Source organism: Suncus etruscus, chromosome 19 (genome assembly GCF_024139225.1).
Source record: "Suncus etruscus isolate mSunEtr1 chromosome 19, mSunEtr1.pri.cur, whole genome shotgun sequence".
Lineage (NCBI taxonomy): Eukaryota > Metazoa > Chordata > Mammalia > Eulipotyphla > Soricidae > Suncus > Suncus etruscus.
In genome coordinates this window covers 4,090,752-4,114,216 of record NC_064866.1, presented here as the reverse complement: position 1 = coordinate 4,114,216, position 23,465 = coordinate 4,090,752, and the positions used below count along the sequence as shown (strand labels likewise).

General features: G+C 38.7%; 1 protein-coding gene across 1 annotated transcript in view; it reads left to right on the top strand.

The window, feature by feature from the left end:
• The first annotated feature begins 494 nt into the window (after positions 1 to 494).
• The window catches only part of HAO2 (hydroxyacid oxidase 2), a 37,797-nt gene continuing 14,826 nt past the window's right edge, over positions 495 to 23,465 (top strand). Inside the window, exons 1-5 of the mRNA XM_049765981.1 lie at positions 495 to 554; positions 13,430 to 13,568; positions 17,693 to 17,844; positions 18,062 to 18,345; positions 20,987 to 21,196. Coding sequence (XP_049621938.1) covers positions 13,438 to 13,568; positions 17,693 to 17,844; positions 18,062 to 18,345; positions 20,987 to 21,196 — 777 coding nt within the window. The 5' untranslated portion in view covers positions 495 to 554; positions 13,430 to 13,437. The remainder of the gene's footprint in view (positions 555 to 13,429; positions 13,569 to 17,692; positions 17,845 to 18,061; positions 18,346 to 20,986; positions 21,197 to 23,465) is intronic.

Genomic DNA, 23,465 nt, shown 5'->3' with positions numbered 1-23,465 from the left:
TTAGACTCTAAACTCTGACTCAGGGTCTCCACACAGCATGGCCCTGTGGTTTTCCTGACTAATACCCGCTGTTTTCTGCTCTAAGACTCCTAAACTCTTAACCCACTCCATCACTATCTGAGATTATTTTCCCCAACCCAGAAGATTTGGCAATTCTCCTTGTGAAATCTCCCACCCCCTTGATGACTTAAAGGAATATAGAACTTGAGACCAAGCAAACACTTGTTGTTGTCGGTTTTATTTTTTTTTAAATATAAGGACCTTCAGTTGACTTTGAGGTAACTTTACCATTCAGAACACCAAATTTATTTCAAAATTGACCTCGTTGTGGATAAGTTATTTATCTACTAAATTTATTTCGTTTACTGAGTTATTCATTTACTTCCCAGCTGGATGCTGCTTCCACAAAAAGATTAACCATTAGCTTTTGAACCTCTTTTGGATTCATGGCTTTCCAAGGAATGGTCAACTCTTGGTGAGAACATCCTCAGGGAACAGACTTTAGACTTGTCTTGAACAACACATTGTCCAAGCAAGGAAGATCCTACAACCAGGTTTGTGTTGGGTGTCTTCGATGAGCTGGGAAATGGGAAAGGAGAGCAGTAGTGAGGAGGTAAAGAACAAAGGTGGGGTGGTATGAAATAGAGTCGGTGCTAACTTAGTTTACAAGGCAAAAGTTTGGCACAAAATAATGGCAGGTAGAGATAGTTTGTAAGATCCTCCGGGTATTGACAAAGAGGCCCATTTTGAACACATTACGGGAGATGGTTATGCTCATTAAAGTAAAGTCACAGAAACTTGTGACCATCTGATGAAACCTAAGTCCTTCAGAGTAAAATATGGGTCAAAATACAGTACTTCAAAAAGACCTGGAAACACAAAGTTCTTCCTGTGGAAATTACTTTGTACCTTTATTACTGCTTTCTGACCACTGGCAAGGTGAACTGACATGGCTACAAGAAGTAAATGCCTCTCAAATGATCACAGGGTTGGCATTTTTTTGTACAGATGCATTTGTTTGGAATCTGGGCCAGAGAGATATAGTATAGCAGGAAGAGTACTGACTTGCATATGATCATCCTGAATTTGATCCTGAACATTCCATATGGTTCCTTCAGCCTGCCATTTCTGAGCTCAAAGTAAGGAGGAACCTCTGAGCACTGCCTAGTGTGGCCAAAAAACATGCAAACAAACAAACAAACAAAAACTGTTTTAAACTGGGGAGTAATTTCCTCTAACAATAAGGTCTGTGTGGGGATGGAGTGATAGCACAGCAGTAGGGTGTTTGTCTTGCATGAGGCTGACCTGGGATGGACCCAGGTTTGATCCCCGGCATCCTATATGGTCCCCTGAGCCTGTCAGGAGTGATTTCTGAGCACAGAGCCACCGACTGAGTGCAGCCAAGTGTAGCCTAAATAAACAAATAAGTAAATAAATAAGTCTGTGACACAGAAGGAACCACTTATACTAGCAGCCCGGAAGGCAAAGGAGGGGCGATATGGGATGCATGCTGGGAACAGGGGTGGAGGGAGGACAACATTGGTGGTGGGAATGCCCCTGATTCAATGTCACTATGTACCTACAATACTACTGTGAAAGATTTGTAATCCACTTTGGTCAAAATAAAAAATTATTATTAAAAAACAAAAAAGAAAGTGAAAAGTATTGAAAGGAAAAAAGGATAGAACCAAAGGCTTTTGATATCATCTTTTTTTTCTGATCGGATGCAAAAACTCCTAAACCCCTTAATTGTTTGCAGTGTACATTACTACAACCTATGTTGGTTGTAGTGTACAATTCTCTGATCCTGGCAAAATTTTTGTGATATAGAGGTATTCATATTTACAGACAGATGAGAAAGAGGGTGTGGTAAGTCTAGATAGAGAGTAGATCTTCTCTATTTCAAATTGGAAGACTTTAGGAATATCCCATATACTTGGGTGTTTTAGTCCAGAAAAGGGCACAAACTATATCATAGCAATAATAGGACACAAGCCAAAGAAATATTGCTTCTCCTTTGACTATAAGTTTTTTGAGAGCAGAAAGTGATGGCATTTCATTTTCTTTTTTGCTTTTTCTTGGGGTGGGGGGACTCAGAGATTACTCCTGGCTATGCACTCAGAAATAGCTCCTGGCTTGGGGGACCATATGGGATGCTTGGGAGTCCAACCAAGGTCCATCCTGGATCAGCCACATGAAGGCAAATGCCCTTCCACTACTCTATCACTCCGGCCATTTCATATTTTACTTTTAATCTCTAATTTTTATCATGCACTTAGGTATACTTGGCAGGTTAAGTATGACACTACCATAAAGAAAAAAACTAATATATCATGTTCAGCAAATGAATACACCACAGAAGCAGGAGCATACCCTGAGCATGCCAGGTGTGATCTCGCTCAAAATTTAAAAAAATTTTTTTTAAATAACTGGGACTAGAGAGTGCAGTAAGTAAGGTGCTTGTCTTGCATGCAGCAGATTCTAGTTCAATCCCTGGCACCCCATATGTTCTCCTGAGCCCTACCAGGAGTGATCCCTGAGTGCAGAGTCAGAAGTAGGTTTTGAGAGCTGACATGTGCAGCCTTAAAAAAAATTATTATTTTAGGGGTTAGACAGATAGCATGGAGGTTGGGCATTTGCCTTGCATGCAGAAGGACGGTGGTTCAAATCCTGGCATCCCATATTGTCCCCCAAACCTGCTTGGAGGAATTTCTGAACATAGAGCCAGGAGCAACCCCTGAGCACAGCCGGGTATGACCCCCCAAATTATTTTTTAAATATTTCTAAACATGTAATATTGGGTACAGAAATTTAAACTTCTGATATTTCTGACCTATAAGACAGGAATAATATTTATATCTGGGAATTATTCTATAGAGTGAAATACAAATATACATCAAGTAATGTTCCTAATGTACCTAGTGAAAGATAAAATGTACATAAAATCATGTATCTCATGCGCATCAAGAAGCATTCAATTTGCAATTTTAATGATCATTATTAAGGAAATGTTATGCTTGTTGTTTACATAATCACATTTTCCCACATCTCCACACAATATAAAAAAATTCCAACCATTCAAAATACCAAATGAGCTCTTGAATCAATAGCTCCATTGAATGCCCTATATGGTCCCCAGCATAATTTAGGCAGCTTGCAATGTGGCTATACTCCAAAACTCTACTTGGAAGCCATTTATTCGAAACATACTTTCCCATAGAAAGAATGCTATATTAAGTGACTAGATTCCCAGGTGACTGTAAAAGACCCACTTGGAACGAAGTATTAGAAAGTTTGTATATTTGCAATGCAAATCTATATAAAGGAATTCTTTTGTATTGTTAATGATTTGGGCTAAACTTAAACCCAAAAAATTATTTAAATATTTTTTATTAGGATGTAGTAAAATATGTTTAATTCGAGGTAAAGAGTTTAAAGGAAAGTTAAGTGCAGAATCAATCCTCAGGTTATTCCAAGACTGCTTCAATGGCTTTGGAGAATCTTTATTGAATCTAATGAAACTTATTTATTTTTCCTTTTTTGTTCCTTTAAACAAAAACAGATGCCAAAAATTAATCTTACACAATATGATAGAACCTCTTATGGTTTGTAATTGGAAAAGGGAAGGAAATAGGAGAAATTGGGGCAAAGGAAGAAGTGAGAAAGATTTCTCTAAAACAATAGTCGATAGTTTGAAGAAACTGAGGGAAGGGGAAGAGATATTTGTATGTAGTAAAATAGGGAGCACAGGTTTGGTATCAAATCATAACCTCTTTTAAAGGATAATGGTTCTGAGACAAGTTATACAATGTTGGCCAACAGCAGTAGAGGGAGTGCAGGGCAGGCCAATTTGCACAATAAGGCCTCTAGGCTGCCAGGTGAAAAGAAAGGAAGGACTTAAATTCTGAAGAACCAAAGCTTTATGGTAAAACTCCTTTATGGTAAAATTTATTTGGAAGTCAGGAGGAAAATTATTAACCAGGAAACAAAACTTAGCTAATGAGAGTAATTGAGGGATAGAAGAATAGTAGAGATTGCTATTACATAAAAATAAATTATTTAAAAATAAATTTATTAAAAGAAAATACATCCTAGTTGACATAGCTGATCATAATACATTTGTTTCAGGATGACAGGAAGCAAAGTTTTCAAAAAAATAAAGAAAATAGAAGATCTAAAATAAAAAAAAAAAGCCAAAGAATTGGAAAAAAAAAAGGAAAGTTCATTAACAGATATTTTCATGACAATTATATTGTATCACCAAAAAAATACAATAAATAAATCACCAATAAATAATTCAATAGCAGAAGCTTTAGTAAGCTCTTTTGGGTTTTTTCAGGTAATATATGGACTAGAAGAAAAGGAAGAAGTGTGTTTGTGTGGCAGTTGTTGTTTGCATAGGCACAGCAAAATATGGAAGAAATTGGAAGGAGAAACTTTTGGCCTAGAAAAATCAGAAACCTCACCTCTGAAGTGTTTTGGCATAAGATAGACCCCATGTTTCAGGCCTACTAGGTTGACTGATCATAAAAATAAATTTAAAACGAAAATAAAAGTGGCCATCATAGCCTAGAAAGGCTTCTGAGTTCACAGTGTATTAAGAAGAGACCTAACCTGACCCTGGGCCTAGGGAAATGTTCCAGAAACTAAGCATGGGAACCCTCACTTCCAGGAATGTGTTATCATTGTTTTATTGCGCCACTCTGATGTTGGAATGACTGTGATGTTCTTAATTGCTAACCTGATGTTTCTAAAATTTCAAGATCACCTTGACCTAACCCAGGCCAAACCAGGGCACATCTTTGAGGGCAAAACTGCAGATTCAGTCCTTCCTCGATAGCTCCAACCTTTCCCTCTGTCATACCTCTTTTCACATCTAAACTTCCAGCTACAGCATCCCATTGCAAAAAGCTGGAAGGCTAAGACGATGAAGAAGCTTAAAGCCTCTTTTCTTGAGAGCATTTTCCAACAATCTTTAAAACTATAATTTTCACTCAAACGAAGGTTCTAAAGTGCCATCTTGCTACTTTATTCCATTACTGGTCCACTGGGTAATGTGGCACAAATTCCTAGAGGGGCAGTCTCAAAGTCTGCACCTGGAGGCCAGTCAGTAGGCAATCTTTAGCCTCCTCTTACTAGCTCTATAACTGCCTTATGATTTTAGGCCATGGATTTTGTGCAGAATGCTTAGACGTAGCGTGGGTCACATAATAAAAGCTATAAAAACTGGAATTCAAACTCCCCCAGAGTTTTTTCCTTTGTTTTGTTTTCATTTTTAATATTAAGTCATCTTTATTTTGAACATAAATGGGTATTTACCTACAAGATAGCTGTTGCCAACTTTAATAACATTTTTTTTATTTTTATTTTGACCATATTGGTTTACATATCTTTCACAGTAATATTTTAGGTGCATATTAACATTGAATCAGGGGAATCCCCAGCACCAAATTTGTCCTCCCTCCACCCCTGTTATTTTTTATTTAGTCATATTGAAACTTAAAGATGATTGGGTTTTAGGCATCCAATGCTTCAACATTGGTCCCTTCACAATGTCCACTTCCCTGCTGCCAATACCCAATCTTCTTCTAAGAGATGCATTTATAGTTTTTAATATGTTTTGCTCTATGCTTTACAGTACTGGTACTTACAGGGTTTCATATATAACACTTTACTACTTTACAGTATTACATTTTCCTGACTGAATGCTTCTCTCTCCACCATAGAAGTTTGCAACCCCCCTGTCCTATGCCCAGTCTCTTCAAGTTTTCTACTTGTCCTCATGTTCTTTGTTTCCATTGTCTTTAAGCATTCATTATTCACCACTATGTTTCTTTATATCCCACTTATGAGAGAGATCATTCTGTGTCAGTCTTTTTCCCTCTGGCTAATTTGCTCTCAGCATGATATTCTCTAGGTTCCTTCATGTAATAGAACATTTCATAACTTTATGTCTTCTTATGGCTGAGTAAACTTTCATTTGCGTGACATAGTTTCTTTATCCATTCATCTACTTTTAAACACCTGGATTGTTTCTAGATTTTAGGCTATTGTATGGGGTGCTGCAAAGAGCATAGGGGTGCAAATGTTTTATCTCTATTTGCTTTTGGGCCTTGAGGATATATTCCAAGAAGTGGAGTTGTTGGGTCATTTGGAAGTTCAATTTCTAGATATTTTCTAGAAATGTCTAAACTGTTTTTAAGTTGATATGCCTACCAATAGTGAATGAGAGTCCCTTTCTCCCCACATCTATGCTAGCACTGGTTATCGTTATGTGTGTTAGGCTCTGTTGTTAGAGATGATATCTTCTTGTTTTGATTTGTATCTCCCTGATTATTAGTGAAACAGAGCATTTTTTTTGTGTATTTTTGCCATTTATAGTTCTTTTTTGAGGAAATTTCTGTTCATTTCTCCTCCCCATTTTTTCATAGGATTGAATTTTTTTTCTTACAAAATGCTGCCAGTGCCTTATTTATCATTGACACTAGCCCCTTATCAGATGATTGGTAGATAAATAATTTCTCCCAATCATGGGCTGTCTTTGTTTCCCAGTCATCATTTCCTTTGAGGTGCAGAGGTTTTCTAAGTTAATGTATGCCCATTTGTTTTTAGCTGTTTATTTTGTGGTACTTTATTTTTATTAAGCATAGTTGTGGATAGGATTTTTTATTTTAATAATTTTTATTTGACCAAAGTGGATTACAAATCATTCACAGTGGTATTTTAGGTACATAATGACATTGAATCAGGGGCATTCCCACCACCAATGTTGTCCTCCCTCCACCCCTGTTCCCAGCATGCATTCCATATCCCCCACCTTTGTTCCCCCAGACTGCTAGAATAAGTGGTCCCCTCTGTGCCTAGCTTGTTGTAGATTGGGTATCGATTCTGTTGTCGTTGGCTTTGGATCTGGTGTTTAAGTCTGATCATTTTTTATTTCTACTCAATGTTCATATGCCTGTTTAGTCTTGGTGCTCTTCATTATTTTCCCCTTAATTTGTGAGGCAGAATAAGATGGTTCAAGTCACGTGATTCTTTTTAAATAACAATATCTTCTCTTTCATGATTTGCATAGTAAAAAATCATGGGATTTTGTCATTAATTTTGTAGCCTGTCATTCTACTATACAAATTTATTATTTCTCGACATTTATTTTTGTAGCAACTTTAAATATAGTATCATGTCATCCACAAATAGCTAGAGCTTATCCTTTCCTATCTCGATGCCCTTGATCTCCTTTTCTTCTGTAATTGCTATTAAAGATGCTTCCAGTGCTACTTTGAATAAACACTGATAATGGGCAAACTTGTCTTGTTCCTGATCTTAAAGGGAAAGGTTTTAGTTTTTAACTATTGAGTATGTTAGCTGTGGGCTATGGTAAATGGCTTTGACTATGTTGGAAGTTTTATCATGAATTGGTGCTAGATCTTGTCAAATGCTTTCTCTATATCTAGTAGTATGATCATATCATTTTATTTTTTATTTCATTGATAGGATGTATTACCTTGTCTTGTCTTGTCTCGCATATATTAAATCATCCTTTTATCCTCAGAATGAATCCTACTTGGTCATGGTGTATAATCTTTTTGTTGTTGTTGTTGTTGTTGTTGTTTTTGGGCCACACCCAGCGTTGCTCAGCGGTTACTCCTGGCTGTCTGCTCAGAAATAGCTCCTGGCAGGCACGGGGGACCATATGGGACACCGGGTTCGAACCAACCACCTTTGGTCCTGGATCGGCTGCTTGCAAGGCAAACGCCGCTGTGCTATTTCTCCGGGCCCTGTATAATCTTTTTAATAAAAAATATTTTTGGCTTTTTGTTCTACAGCCAGTGGTGCTGAGCAGTTGTTCCTGTCTCTGTACTCAGAAATTGCATCTGGCTGGCTCAGGGGACCATATGGAATGCAGGGATCCAACCCAGGTCAGCCACATTCAGGCAAATTCCTACCCAGTGTACTGTCACTCCAGACCCCCTTTTGATAATTTTTTTAAAAATTCTATTTGCTAGCATTTTTTGAGGATCTTTGCGTCTGTGTTCATCAGACATATTAATATGTAATTCACTTTTCTGTGTAGTGTCTCTGTCCACTTTTGGTATCAGGATGATGATATTTTTTATAGAAACTGGGAGTGTTTTTGGAAGAATCTAATTCCTCTATGAAGAGGCAACAGAACTGTGTTGAGGTGTCCAACTACTATTGCCTTGCCATCATTGACTTTCTCAAGTCTTAGCAGTTGCCTTAAATATTGGTTGGTCCTTCATTGGGTGCATATATGTTTAGGAGTCTGAGTGCTGATGTAAAATATCCCTTGATCATGAAGAAATAGATTTAGTTGTCTTTTATAACCTTTTTCAGCCTTTGGCCTTAAGTCTATGTTGTCTGATTCAAGTATGGTTACCCCAGTATTTTTGAGGGAATTATTTGCTTAAAAAATTATCTTTCAGGTACCAGAGCAATAGCACAGTGGTAAGGCATTTGCCTTGCATGGGACCAACCCAGTACAGACCTGGGTTCTATTCCCAGCATCCATCTGGTCCTCCGAGCCTGCTAGGCGTTATTTATGAACACAGAGCCAAGAATAACTCCTGAGAGCTGCCAGGTGTGCCCCCCCCCCAAAATGAGTTGTCTTGCAACCTTTGACTCTAGTCTGTATTTGCTTTAACTGCTCAAATGTGCATGTTTCAGGTAGCAGAATGTTGGATTAAATATTCTAATCCATCTCTCTCTCTCTCTCTCTCTCTCTCTCTCTCTTTCTCTCTCTCTCTCTCTCCTCCTTTTTTTTGGTGTTTGGGCTACAAGCAGTGATGCTCAGGGTTTACTCCTTGCTATGTGCTCAGAAATCACTCCAGGACGATATAGTATGCCTGGGATTGAACTGAGGTCTGTCCTGGGTCAGTTGCCTGCAAGGTAAATGCCCTACCACTGTGCTATTATTCTGGCCCCCACTTTTAAGTGGTGCATTTAGTCCATTGACATTGAGATAGATTGTTGTCATGGAATTTCATGCCATTGGCATATTTATGGGATTAAAGTACGTTGTTTTCTTCTTGCTATAATGGTTTTGAGTCTATGAACTTCCTGAGTTGTTTATCTGTGATGTTGTGTATCATTCCTTCTAATATGAATAAAAATCTGGCTGTGTAAATCATTCATAGTAATGCATTAATTTTTTGAGAACTTTTTTTTTTTTTTTTTTTTTTTGGTTTTTGGGCCACACCCAGTAACGCTCAGGGCTTACTCCTGGCTATGTGCTCAGAAGTTGCTCCTGGCTTGGGGGACCATATGGGACACCGGGGGATCGAACCACGGTCCGTCCAAGGCTAGCGCAGGCAAGGCAGGCACCTTATCTTTAGCGCCACCGCCCGGCCCCAGAGAACTTTTTTTACTACAATCCACCACAGTCTTTGAGCCTGGAGGAGTTCATTGGTAAATCTGCTGTAAATCCAAAGGGTGTTCCTTTGGTCTATGATCTTTCTACTTTCAGTATTATATCTCTATCTGTGGTTTTGTCATTCTGGTCAAGATGTGTCTTGGAGTGCTTTTATTGGATATCTTTTATCTGGTATCCTTTGCTTTTCCTGGATGTGGCTGCATGCATTCTCCATTTCTGGGAACATCTCAGCAATGGTATCTTTGACTTTTAATTCTTTATTAGGGTTGTCATCTTGGCCTTAGGGGACCCTATTGATTCTTATGTTCTTTCTCTTGAATTCAGCCCAAAGTTCTTTTAGTTCACTGTTCATTATTTTGAGACTTTTTCCCATCTTTTGCTCTTGTCTGAAAGTTTACTAAATCTCATCTTTTTTATTTTCTCCTTCCTCTTTATCTCATCTTGGAGCTCACTAATTTTTGTCATCAGCTAATATTTTTTTTTCTGATAAATTCTTCCAATGAGTTTTTCATTTCACTTACTGGACTCTATTACTTCTGAATTCTGTTATTTCTGCTTATAGTTCCCTAATTTCTGTTCTCATATTCTCTTGTGTATTACTGGCTGACCATTTTATTATTTCTTTGGCCTCCTTAAAACATTCTCAACTTTTCCTCTCAAAAGTCCTCATCCATCTTCACTCATTAAGCATGACTGGGTTCTGTGTTGGTTTTTGATTATGATTTTTGTAGTCTGGAGGTGTTTTTTTGTGTTGTTGTGTAGCTCGGTGACTAGAGTCATATGATATCATTTGATATCAAATGATAGTCAAATGATATCATTTGAGGGCACTATGCAGCCAAGCACTTCATAGTGGGAATGAAACCATGATCTTGAATAATAAAGAGGATCCTCATGCCATGATTCCTTGGTTTCTTGACACTAAGACTAGGAGGAGCCAGTTCAATTGGCTAGCTGTCTTCCTCTTCCACTGCCCTTTCCACTTTATGAGTGTGGAGAAGTCTCAGAATTTCTAAATTGACATAATTATAAATCACGAAATCTCTGAAGGAAGCAGTTGTTATCTAGCTGGACTGTTTGGTCCAAGGGCAATATTAACGAAGGCTAAGACTGCTTTGAATTGTCTGCCAATTTTAGTCTGTGTCCTTTTTCAGGTTCAGAAAATAATTTCAACTTCAAATCATTAGCACTGGTACCAGTGAATGTCCTTGCTGTTTGATTTTAGCTTTGGGTTACTGGTATGATCATAACTCACCATGATGATCATGAAACAAAAAACAACTAAACAGATTAGATGAACTAAAATTAGCTCAAATTCTAAATCAAGAAAGCTTTAACAGTCTCTCCTACTTTTCCTCTTTTTAGACAAGGTAGAAGAAATAATCTTTGAGTGCATACTCTGTATGCAGGAAGCCCAGTTTCAATTGCTAGCACCAAGTGATTTCCTGAGCATCTCTGGGAGAAACTTTTTATTTTTATTATTTTTTATTATTTTTATAACTTTTTATTACTTTTTATTGGCTTTAAACTTCTAGACAGGTAATTCCATTTTTCCCCCCCTGGTGAGAGAGGGGGAGACACCCAGCAGTGCTTAGAAGTTACTCCTGGAATCACTACTCTTAGGAACCACTCCTGGTGGTACTCAGGGATGCCAGGATTGAACCTGGGTCAGCCATGTGCAAGGCAAGAGCTTTGCCCATTGTACTATAAAGGAGTTAATGAAAATTGTATGGGCCAGAGTGATAGCACAGCAGTAGGGCATTTGTCTTTCATACGGCTGACCCAGGATGGACCTAGGTTCCATCCCCAGTGTCCCACATGATCCTCCAAGCCAGGAGTGATTTCTGAGGGCATAGCAAGGAGTAACCCCTGAGCGTCACCAGGTGTGGCCCCAAAACAAAACAAAACAAAACGACAACAAATGTATGAAACTTTGGCTACTTCAGTGTGGAGACTTAACGCCAAGTTTTGATTTTTGTTGTTTTGGGGGCTGGTCATAGAGATTTTGTCCGATTCATACCAAAATTCCAGATTTCCAGAGAAAGTAGATGATCAGCATAAGCCATGATTAAACACAGCGTAAACATGGTTGTCTTACAAGCAAATGATGGAAACTCTCCCAAAGCCCACTTCTCAGATTCAAACTCCAGTCAAGGTCTAACCTCTCAAACAGACCTTCAGGAAGTTTAATTCCTTCTTAATTTTCTTTTATGTCTGTTAGCTTATTTTTATGGAGAGTTATAGACATGGATGATCATAACAACATTTGAAAAATGCAATGATTTAGTGATTGAAGTAAAGTTGTTGAATTCTCAAAAGGTTGGATAGAAATATGATAGACATGCTTGCTCTACATTGTCAAACTCAATTTAGCCCTCTATACATTGTTTTTAACCCACAATAATGTGCATTTTCTATATAAATAGCTCTATAGGTGTACTTAAAATATGTTCTCTAATCCTCCATCCAGAACCCTGCTCATCCCAGAGGCAGTTCTGTCTGCAAAATAAAATTGTTCTACTTAGTCCTGTACGTGGGCATTTGGGGTTACTCTTATTTGATTAAATATATCTTGACCCTCAGACCATCTCTATTGTCATCAAGATATCAGGATTTCTTTTTTTATTAATAATTTCTATTTTGACCAAAGTGGATTACAAATCTTTTTCAGTAGTATTTTAGGTACATAGTGACATTGAATCAAGGACATTCCCACCACCAATGTTGTCCTCCTTCCACCTCTATTCCCAGGAGAATTTCTCCCATTCTATTTGACCTTGATAACCACTATAGCAGTTGAGTTTAAGACCCTAATTCCTAAAGCCAGTCTCCATACTTCAGTCAATGGCTTTAAAAATCATTTGATTTGGGGGACTGGAGTGATAGTATAGTGTCTATTGCATTTGCCTTGCACTAAACCAGCCAAAGCCAGATTCAATCTCTGGCATCCCATATAGTCCCCCAAGCCTGCCAGGATTGATTTTTGAGCACAAAGCCACAAGTAACCCCTGAGCGCTGCTAAGTGTGACCCAAAATTTAAAACAAAATAAATTAAATTAAATAATTTCATTTTTACTTAAGTTGTTAGACTAATTTTCAATTTTTCAGTTGTCAAGGATTTCCACAGATTTTCTAGCCTTGCCATACAGAATTCTCTTATGCAGAAGGGTTCTATGCTGTGACTGAGTGCAACCAACGTGTCACTTGTTCAGCAGCTACCTAGAGATTTTACCCAAATTCTATTCTTTTTCCTCCAGTAGGGCCTAAACATCAAGTTTCAAGTTTATAGAGCTATAACTGGTAATAAAAATGAATGCAGGTAATATGTTGTAGCATGTTCTTCTGGCCTCAAAATTTCCAATATGCTCAATGACCAAGTCAAGGAGTCAGAGAATTTCCTCTTTAATATAAACCATAGTCCCAGGCAACTCAGACATTAGAGGTTCCTGGGAACTCATAGATATTATTGTCAATAAAGTTCCAAAGGTACCACTCAGGTATATTTCCTGCTTAAAAAAATTCCAGAGATAGAAAAAAACCCTCCAGCATGTTCAAGAATTCTCATGGCGGTTTGACCAAGACAAGGAACTAGAGTCATATTTTAGAAATTTGGGGGTGTTGTGATACATGTACTTAGAGTCATTAGAAATAACCAGATAAATTACCAGACTTGTATTTTAGAAAGATCACTGAAAACTTGAAGGAAACAAAATATCTGACTTTGGACATTAAGCAACAAATATATTTTCACAACCATCTCTTAGGAGGTGGGGAATTCTCAACCAAATCTTAGGCAAAAGGTGTAAAAATAAGGGGGGGGAGAGGTAAATTTCAAAGACCAAATAATCAGGACTTGGGATGGGAATGAAGAATGGAGACATGTAGTCTCACCCCCTGCATCTTTGGCTTATGAGACTCCATGAAGATAAAGAATATAGAGAATATCAAAGCACAAAACTTCATGCTAGACCTACCCTGTCCATGTGAAGTGTTCTTATTTTGTTTTGCTTATTTTTGTTTTGGCTTTTTTCTTTGAAGGTTCAGAAATGCCCCTGGCATGTTTGACAGACTTCCAGGCCCTTGCCCGAGAGCGCCTGTCAAAATCATCTTGGGATTATATTGATGGAGGAGCTGGTGAAGGCGTCACACGAGATGACAACGTTGCAGCATTTAAAAAGTTTGGTCTTCTGGATCCTTTCTTTCATTAAACTAAGGTGGCCAGGTTGAAAGTTTGAAAGAGAACGGTGCTTGTGAGAAACATAAGAAGGTTTAAGACAGAACAACTGTTTTTGTGGTGATGTTGTTGGAGTTTCTTTGGGTTCAGGGGTAGGTGACTACAGAGAGAGAATTCATCTTGATGTTGATGCACTAGTACTTATTGGCCACTGTCACTCCTTCCTGCATCCTAGCAACTTTGCCATCTGACGAGAAAGGACAAGAGTCCCAGGGTCTTCATGGTAATCTGGGCAGGTAGAGACCAGTTGGATAAATCTAAATCTCCTGAGTTTCACAACTGCTGACTTGAGAGAGAGAGAGAGAGAGAGAGAGAGAGAGAGAGAGAGAGAGAGAGAGAGAGAGAGAGATTGGACACAGGGGAGAGGCTTAAAGTTGGAGGGAAAAATATCTAAGCAATGTTGGCCTTTGACAATTAAGATTAAGGCAGAAAAACTGTGGAGGACTGAACAGAGGTCAGAAAACAGTAACACAGAGCCCATATCCAGCCACCAGCTATCTCTGCATAGTCCAGAAGCTAAAGAGTAGAGGCAGGAAGATTTTTTAGCTTGTTTTTAGTTGTTCGGGGAGACGGGGATCAATTTGTAACATGTAAAAATGATATGTTTTGTTTTGAAACAGCAGAACTGAGAGGGCCAGAGAGATAGCACAGAAGTAGGGTGCTTGCCTTGCATGCAGCTGATCCAGGATAGATGGTGGTTAGAATCCCGGCATCCCATATGGTCCCCTGTGCCTGCCGGGAGTGATTTCTGAGCACAGAGCCAGGAGTAACCCCTGAGTGCAGCTGAATGTGACCCCAAAACCAAAACAAACAAACAAACAAACAAAAAACCAACAGAACTGATAAATTATAAAAAAAATTGTATGGTGTACAAATCTTAAAATATCTATGGTAACATAGGAATAAGGGAAGCTTGAGAAAAGTGTTTCCATCTCATTGCTCTACCCGTCTCAGCCACCAGAGCTTGGGGGAAATGCCTGGCTAGGATCACATCATTCTAACAGCACAGAGAAAAGAAAGTCAGAAGCTGAAAGAATGAAGAAAGATCATTTTTATTGCACTGAAGTTTATTTAGAAAAGCACGAGGGACGATAAAGAGAGAACACAGACTTTGCTTCTCTATTCTGAACTTCATCCCTCCCCTTTTAATTCTCTTAAACCCCAAGGCCTTGTTTTTGAGTGGTTGTTTTTTTTTTAACCCTAGGTAAATATAGGATTAATATTTGTATTCCCTTCTCAGCCAGGGCAATTTGATGTGCTTTCACTCACATAGTTAAGAGATATGCAAGGGTTTAAAGATAAAGAAGTAAGTTATGACTCTAAGAACAAGCAGGAATCAGAAACCATGGTTCTGTGAAGGGGGTGTTCTGTTTATGACTAAAATCCAATGACATTCATGCTTGTAATCATGATGCTTAAAATAGTTTATAAAATAAAAAAGAAAGAAACCATGGTTCTAGAGCTGAAAAGAAAGTACAAGTGGTAGGGTACTTGCCTTGCATGCAGCAAGGATCGACCTGGATTCTATACCTAGCACCCCATAAAGTTCCCTAAGCCCCCCAAGAGTGATATCTGAGTGCAGTCTCAGGGCAGTACTGAGTGCCACAGATTCTCGGCCCTGCATTCCAATAAGGTTTACAAAGACCTATTAAAGTAGAAACTTCTCACACCCAGCTCAGTGCCAACTAAGGGCTGGTCTGCATGAATGGTTTGACACTTCAGAATTACTGATCCAGGGACCGAAGAGATAGCACAGTGGTAGGGCATTTGCCTTGCACACAGCTGATTCAGAATGAACGGGTGGTTCGAATCCCGGCATCCCATATGGTCCCCCATGTGCCTGCCAGGAGCGATTTTTGAGTACTGAGCCAGGTGTGACCCAAACCCTAAAATATGAAACCATTAACTTTAAAATTTGAGGATAATGTACAGAGAAGTTGATGTTAACACCATTTTAAAAATTTCTATTTTTCACAGATCTAGATAAATTGTTTTCCATAAGGAGTTTAAGTATTTGCAATAAATATGTGTTTAGATTGTCTTTATTCATATATTCTTGTTTCTCATTTTATTATTAAGTCAAAGAAAATTAAAGCAAAGTAAAAACCTTAAAAAGAAAAAGAATTCACCTCTACCTTCACAAACCCATTTCCTGGAATTTGAACTTTTTTTAGGTGACCTTTTTATTGTTTAGTTTGGGGGCACACCCAGCAGTACTGGCTCTGCACTTAGGGGTTACTCCTGGCAGGGCTCAAAGAAAGAATGCCAAGGTTAGAATCCAGGTTGACCCCCTATAAAGCAAACACCCTATCCACTGTACTATCACTCTGACCCTCTTCCAATTACCTTGGGGGCTAGTTTCTCACCTGGCAGAAGCAACCCAAAATTCTTTCCTGCTTCTCCTTTTCCATTTTAATTCTTGTTGTGATTAAATAACCGCAGCATTCAAATGCTGAGAGTTCTGGTCAGGGTGGCTTGACTCTGAAACATGGCTTCTGGCAGAGCAAGGCAGGGATGGTGTGGATCATGTACACATTTGAAATTCAAAGAAATAACAGGGCTAAGGCAAATCACGACATTTCAAGAGGCTTTCTGGGGATGTGCAGTTGTGGTAATTTTTATAGCATATGAAATTTAGCTATAGCCCTTAATAATGTTGTGAATGACAATCAACTTTTTATTTTTTTAATATAATTTTTATTTTGATCATAGTGGTTTACATGTTGTTCACAATAATATTTTAGTTAAATATTTACATAACATCAGGGGGGATTCCCATCACCAAATTGTCCTCCCTACACCTCAGTTTTTGTCCTATCTCCCGTATCCTCTTCCCTCACCCACAGGGCTGCTAGAATATGTGGTCCCCTATGTACCTATCCTACTACATAGTAGTCTTGCATCTGATTGGTCTAGATGTCTCCCTAATTTCCCTCCTCTAACTGGGAGGCAGGCCTAGCTAGTTAAATTTACATGGTTTGGTTTGAAGAAGAGAAAAGTAGTAAACTGGGGTAAAAGTCTAATACTCCATAAGTGGGCAGAGTCCTTCTAGAGGCTTTTATCATCGATTTGAGGGATGAAGGAGAAAAAAGAAAATGATTTTTATATATTATTTTTTACTTTTATTTATTATTATTATTATTATTATTATTATTATTTTTACTTACCTAACTATTTTTGGTCAATTTCTCTGTTTGGGTGTGGTTATTGAAGCTGTTGTCCCCAGATATACCTATTTTTTTTCTCTTCTTTCCTTTTCTTTCTTTATGGGCTATGTCATGTTTCTTATCTCAAGACCATGGCGGGTTTTTTTTTGTTTTGTTTTGTTTTGTGCGTTTGTGGTGCTTACCATTATTGTTGGAGTCCTCACTAGATATTGGACACTTTTTTTTTGTACTGATGGAATGTTTCAACTTTTTATTTTTATTTTATTTTATTTTATTGGTTCTGGGGCCATACCAGTTGAATGACAATCAACTTTTTATTTTATTTTATTTTATTGGTTCTGGGGCCATATCTGGTGACAATCCTGGCTATGTGCTCAGAAATCACTCCTAGCTTGGGGGACCATATGGGTCTCCAGGGGATCGAACTGAGGTCTATCCAAGGCTAGCACATGCAAGGCAGATGCCTTACCACTTGTGCCACCATTCAAGCCCCAACAATCAACTTTTTAAAATAATTTTATTGTGACCGATGTCAATTACAAGTCTTACATCAACTTTTTTTTGGGGGGGCCACACCTGGTGATGCTCTGGGGTTACTCCTAGCTATGTGCTCAAAAATCACTCTTGGCTTGGGGGACCCATATGGAATGCTAGGAATTGAACCAAAGGCAAACACCCTACCACTGCACCATTGGTCTGGCCCCCACATCAACTTTCTTTTTCTTTTAAATTTCTTGAAGTAGAGAAGCACCCAGTTAGTCTAGACTGCCTAAAAGATGCCAACAGAGACTACCCCAGTGTGGTAGATATGTACCAAGTACATCTGGAATTTTCAGCAGCAGTATCTCTGATGAAACCTAACCCTACATAGACAGGCTATTTCTTTGTTGTCTAGCACAGAATTCAGCTCCGTCCTCGGTACCTAAGGGACATGTCAAAGGTGGACATCAGCACTACAATTCAAGGGGAGAAGATCAGCGCCCCCATTGGCATCTCACCCACAGGTTTCCACCGCCTTGCCTGTACTGATGGCGAAATGAGCACAGCTAGAGGTATGCACCAGGAGTCTTTGGATGCTGTCCAAAGGGGAACTCAGACAACTGAATGGGATCAGTTTGGTCCATCTTCTCCCTATCCCCGACCTACAGAGGAATAAAAATGAAGTCAGGCCTGATTTTTAGTCTCAGGGCAAAGGACCATCCACTTTAGGCAGTTGACTCTAGTCCAGTGCCTCTGTCCCACCAACTGAGCTGTGAATTTGCTTTGCAGCTGCCCAAGCAACTGATGTCTGTTATATTACCAGCACCTATGCCAGCTGCACCTTGGAGGACATTGTCACTGCTGCTCCCAGGGGCCTCCGTTGGTTCCAACTCTATGTGCAGCCAGACAGGCAGCTGAACAAACAGCTGATCCAGAGGGCAGAATCTTTGGGGTTTAAAGCTCTGGTGATCACCGTGGATGTCCCCACTCTTGGCAACCGGCGACATGATATCCGAAACCAACTGGACTTGAAAACCAACTTACTGCTAAAGAATCTCCAGTCTCCCCAAGAGGTAGGAAAGATAAGACGCAGCAAATCAAATCGGCAGGCAAATTTTGACGGACCAATCTCCACCCCTCTCCTTTCTTTGTTTCTGGCCAGGAGAATTTATTGAGTGTCTGCTCTATATCTAACAGTGAGGATGCAACAGCTCATAATGTGGATCTGGTTCTTGCTTCCCCCAAGCTTGCAGAAGAGCAGAATGTAAAACAAAATATTCTCACCCCTGCAGCTGCCCAAACTGTCACCAGGACTGTTCTGGCCAGAGAAATGGGAAAGCCGAGAGATAAGAAAAGAAAAGGATTTTTTTTTTTTTTTTTTGCATGGAAGAAAAGGATTTTTGTCGAAGAGAGTAAGGAAGCGAGTTCTGCCAACATTTTTCACTTTATGGCACACCTAGAAAATGACAGGTGTGGATGGCCCACGGAAATATTCAGAGCCATGATGACTGGCCTTTGTAGTGCAGCCAGTTGCGGCCCAATTTGTTTGTCTTGAGAACTGAGACATCAAAATCTCTTCACACCTAGACTTTATGCATGGAGCCATTGCAACACATTTACTTGAAATTTCTGAACTAGGCACTTTCTCTGTTAAAATCTCACAGTGCCTCAGAGGAACCAAATTATGGCAAAGTTGTCCCCCCTTGTAGAATAGAAACAGTGCTCCCAGCCCTGTCCGTGGGCTACTGTGATTTCCAACTCTGTGAGTCAGTTGTTAGATGCATTAGTTATGAAATGGCCACAAATCTTCTGGAATCCTTTCCTTTTTATCTCAAATTTCAAACGGATATATTTGCAGATACTTGATGTCTATGGCAAAAAAAAAAGATAACAGATAAATAAATGATATCTTATTTAGAATGATTTAAGTATTTCTTCATTCTTATGATGCCTGTGCATGTCTGAGATAGTCCTTTGATGATATCTATTTGATTTATTTGATGATTTGTTTACATGATAAAGCAAAATCATGCTTTTGCTTTTTCAATGTCTAAGTCTTGAGGATTCTTTTTTTTATCTATTTGAAGTAGGAATTATGAGAAGAGTTTGCATGTTATGTGCTCAAGAGAGAATACAGGTTTCTCCAATGGGAAAAGAAGCAAGAAACAGTCAAATAAAGGCATTACACATCTCAGGTTGAGGTGCAGGCAAGTCCCCCCAAATGGGGGTACTCCCTGGTTTCTTTGAGGACTAGGTCTTATCTTTGTCTCCAATGCTAGCATAATTATAAGTAGGACTAGAGATATAATGCTTATTTTTTGCACAATTAAAATAACAATTATTTTCTATTTTAAGATCATTTTTCTTAGAACAAAATTTTGTTATCAAAAGGAGGTGGGAGAACTCTTGTTGGATATTATTGTTCTTCTTTTAACACTTGTAAGTGGAGACCTCCAAAAAAGTAAAAAAATAATTATTGTAGTAATACACAGAGATAATAGAGATGAGGGCTGGAAGGTCTCAGCCCATAATATGAAGCTAACCACAAAGAGTGGTGAGTACAGTTAGAGAAATGACTACACTGACAACTATCATGACAATGGTAGTGAGTGAGAGAGATAGAATGCCTGTCTTGAATACAGGCAAGTGGGAGAAGATAGAGATGGGGGCATTGGTGGTGGGAAGGTTGCACTGGTGAAGGGAATACTCTTTTTTATATAACTAAAACCCAACTACAAATATGTAATCATGATTCTTTAATAAAGATATAAGAAAAAATAAAATAAATTAAAAAAACAGGAATATCTAGTATATAATATTTTTGCTTCTTTATAATAAAAATTGGAGCCAGTATATTGCTATTTTATTAGGGAAATGTTTACATTGTAGTTTAAAATATACTGATATATGCATTGCCAACAACAATATTTTAACATTGATCAGTCATTAAATGAATTTAACTATTTTTATAAAAATTAAGTGGAGAATTGGAAAACCCAAAGAATCCATTAAAATGTTATCAGATACAATGAGAACAGACAAGTGACTGCCATATCATCGCTAATAATATTTTCACTTCTTTTCTGATCTGGATTCTCATTTCTGTAGTTATCTAATCTTTCTAGATAAGACTTCTAACATTAAATTAAATTAAATTGAGGTGGTGATATTGAACACCCTAGTCTTGTTTTAATGTTTAAAGAAAAAAAATATAATTTTTCAACACTAAACATAATATTAGTTGTGGGTGTATAGTACATGACGTCATTATATATTTCTTCTGTCTCCCCTTTATTGAAAGTTTGAAATCATAAATGTCACTTAAGCTTGTTAAATATTTTCACATGGGCCGGGCGGTGGCGCTAAAGGTAAGGTGCCTGCCTTGCCTGCGCTAACCTTGGACGGACCGCGGTTCGATCCCCCGGTGTCCCATATGGTCCCCCAAGCCAGGAGCAACTTCTGAGCACATAGCCAGGAGTAACCCCTGAGCATTATCGGGTGTGGCCCAAAAACCAAAAAAAAAAAAAAAATATTTTCACAGCATCTATTATGTAATTTGAAGGCCTTTTCTTTTCTGTTATTGATATAGTACATTAAATTGCTCTAATAAAATTAAAAAACAAGTGGAGACCTTCCCACTTTGTCATATTTGAAATATATCAAGCAGTATTGGAGGAGTTTGTTCCAAGTGCAGGCTCTCTTTCTTCTCAGCAGGGAAGTGGAATGCCTAATCTCCAGATGACCGCCATTGACCCATCCATCTCCTGGAATGATCTTTCCTGGTTCCAGAGCTTAACTAACTTGCCCATCATCCTTAAAGGGATCTTGACAAGAGAAGATGCAGAGTTAGCCTTGAAGCACAATGTCCAGGGCATCATTGTTTCCAATCATGGTGGGCGACAGTTGGATGAGGTTTCTGCTTCGGTAAGTAGGATGGCATCAAAGTGGGTGTGTGTTGTAATAGGTGTGCTTGTGAATGAGTTGTATGTTAGCGTATGTGTAGGGCTATGACATACTCATTGCAATTTGGTGCACATTCCTCCCACTGTTACCACTTTTGGTCCTGTAGGTCTGTTAATTTGAGGCTCTTTAATCTTTAATAATATATATGTATATATATTGGGGCCAGAGCAGTGGCACAAGTGGTAAGGTATCTGCCTTGTGTGTGCTAGCCTAAGACAGACCGCGGTTCGATCCCTTGGCATCCTATATGGTCCCCCAAGCCAGGAGTGATTTCTGAGCGCAAAGCCAGTAGTAACCTATGAGCATCACCAGGTGTGGCCCAAAACACCAAAAAACATAATAATACATAAATATTTTATAATCTTTAATAATTGCTTAGCCAATTGCCAAGCTATTTTTTATAAATGCCATGTCCAAATCCATAGCACTGCACAACAGATCTACTGCAGAATGGATATGCTATGATGTCTTTTTTATAGATGGGATTCCTGAATTTGAAGATGCTAAATAAATTGCCTATATCCATAGAGTTATAAGTAATTCAAATGAAATTCAATAAGGGAAAAAAATTCCAAAGATACTGAGTTTCCTGCATACTGAAAAAAAGTGCTCAGCTTGAAACTCACCTCTCATAAATAATAATGTAATTATTATTACTATTAATAAGTGTAACCATATATTTTCTCACAGATACATCTTCAGAGTGAGGAGTGCTGCACACGTAATAAAATGACCAAAATTTAAAAATTATCTCTAATATATTTGCTAGACATCTAAGTCAGTCTGTAATGTTCCCTCTTAGCATTGAATATATGTCTGTTGTATGTTTGGGGAAAGAAAATGAAAAGGAGAGAGGCCAGGAAAGAATGTTTTTGAATTACTTTTTAATTTATTGAATCACCATGGGGTAAAAAGCTACAAAGTTGCTCATGGATGTGTCTCAGTCATACAACTTTTTAGTATCCATCCCTTCACTCGTGTCCACCTTCATGCACCAATGTCCTCAGTTTCTCCAACCTGCCTCTATGGAAGACACTTTTTTCAGGGTAAAGAATCCTTATGTGAGAATTATCGGTTCATTTATTTTGTGGGATATATAAATTATATATTCCCCCCCCAAGAAATTCTTTAAGGAAGTGAAGTGGAGACTGGAGAAATAGTAAAGCATTCAGGATCTTATGTCTTGCCTGCACCAAAAACCAGTGTGAATCCTTGTACCATTGTAGTACTGATGTATATCTCTAATGGATGGGTCTCTAACGGCCCACATGACACCAGCATCAAAGGGCCTGAGCAGCTCTGTCTCCTTGGTCCCTATCATTTAACCAGCTGGCTACATGGAATGAACTTCACTGGGAGTAGCCTTAGGTCATTCTTAGGGGGTCTCCTCGCAAGAAAAAAAGAAGTAGGGGATGTGACTCAAGTGGTAGAGTGAAGTATGGAAATCCCCATGTATGATGTCCAGAGTTGGGAAAGCCTGGGCCCCTTTGCCATCAAAAATAAATAACTAGAGGCCATAAGCATAAGTACAGAAGACAGGTAATTGCCTTGCATGTGGCAGACTTGGGTTTGATCCTCAGCACCCCAAAATGTCCCCCAAGCTAACTAGAAATGATACCTGAGCACAGAGTCAGGAGTAAGCCCTGAGCATCTCCCAAATCAAATAAAAAAAAACAAATAAAAAATGGAAACTGAGGCAGTTAGCATAGTGATCAGGGCTGTATCCCCAGCACTATATGCCCCTACGCCAGAAATCACTGAATGTGACCCAGGTGGATATGAGCACAGAGGTAAAATTCTAATATGCTAAAATACTAATGACTAACAACTCAGTCAGGTGATCGCCAGAGCTCCAGACACCACTTGTAAGTAATTCTGTAAAATACTTTTGTTGTTGTTGTTTTTTAAAAATATATTTATTTGGGGCCGGGCGGTGGCGCAAGAGGTAAGGTGCCTGCCTTGCCTGCGCTAGCCTTGGACGGACCGCGGTTCGATCCCCCGGTGTCCCATATGGTCCCCCAAGCCAGGAGCGACTTCTGAGCGCATAGCCAGGAGTAACCCCTGAGCATCAACGGGTGTGGCCCAAAAACCAAATATATATATACATATATATATATTTAAACACCTTGATTACAGACATAATTGTAGTTCGGTATCAGTTATATCAAGAACAAAAAATGAAGAATGGAGCAAGGAACCCCTCGATATCAGACCTGAAACCGTAAGGTCT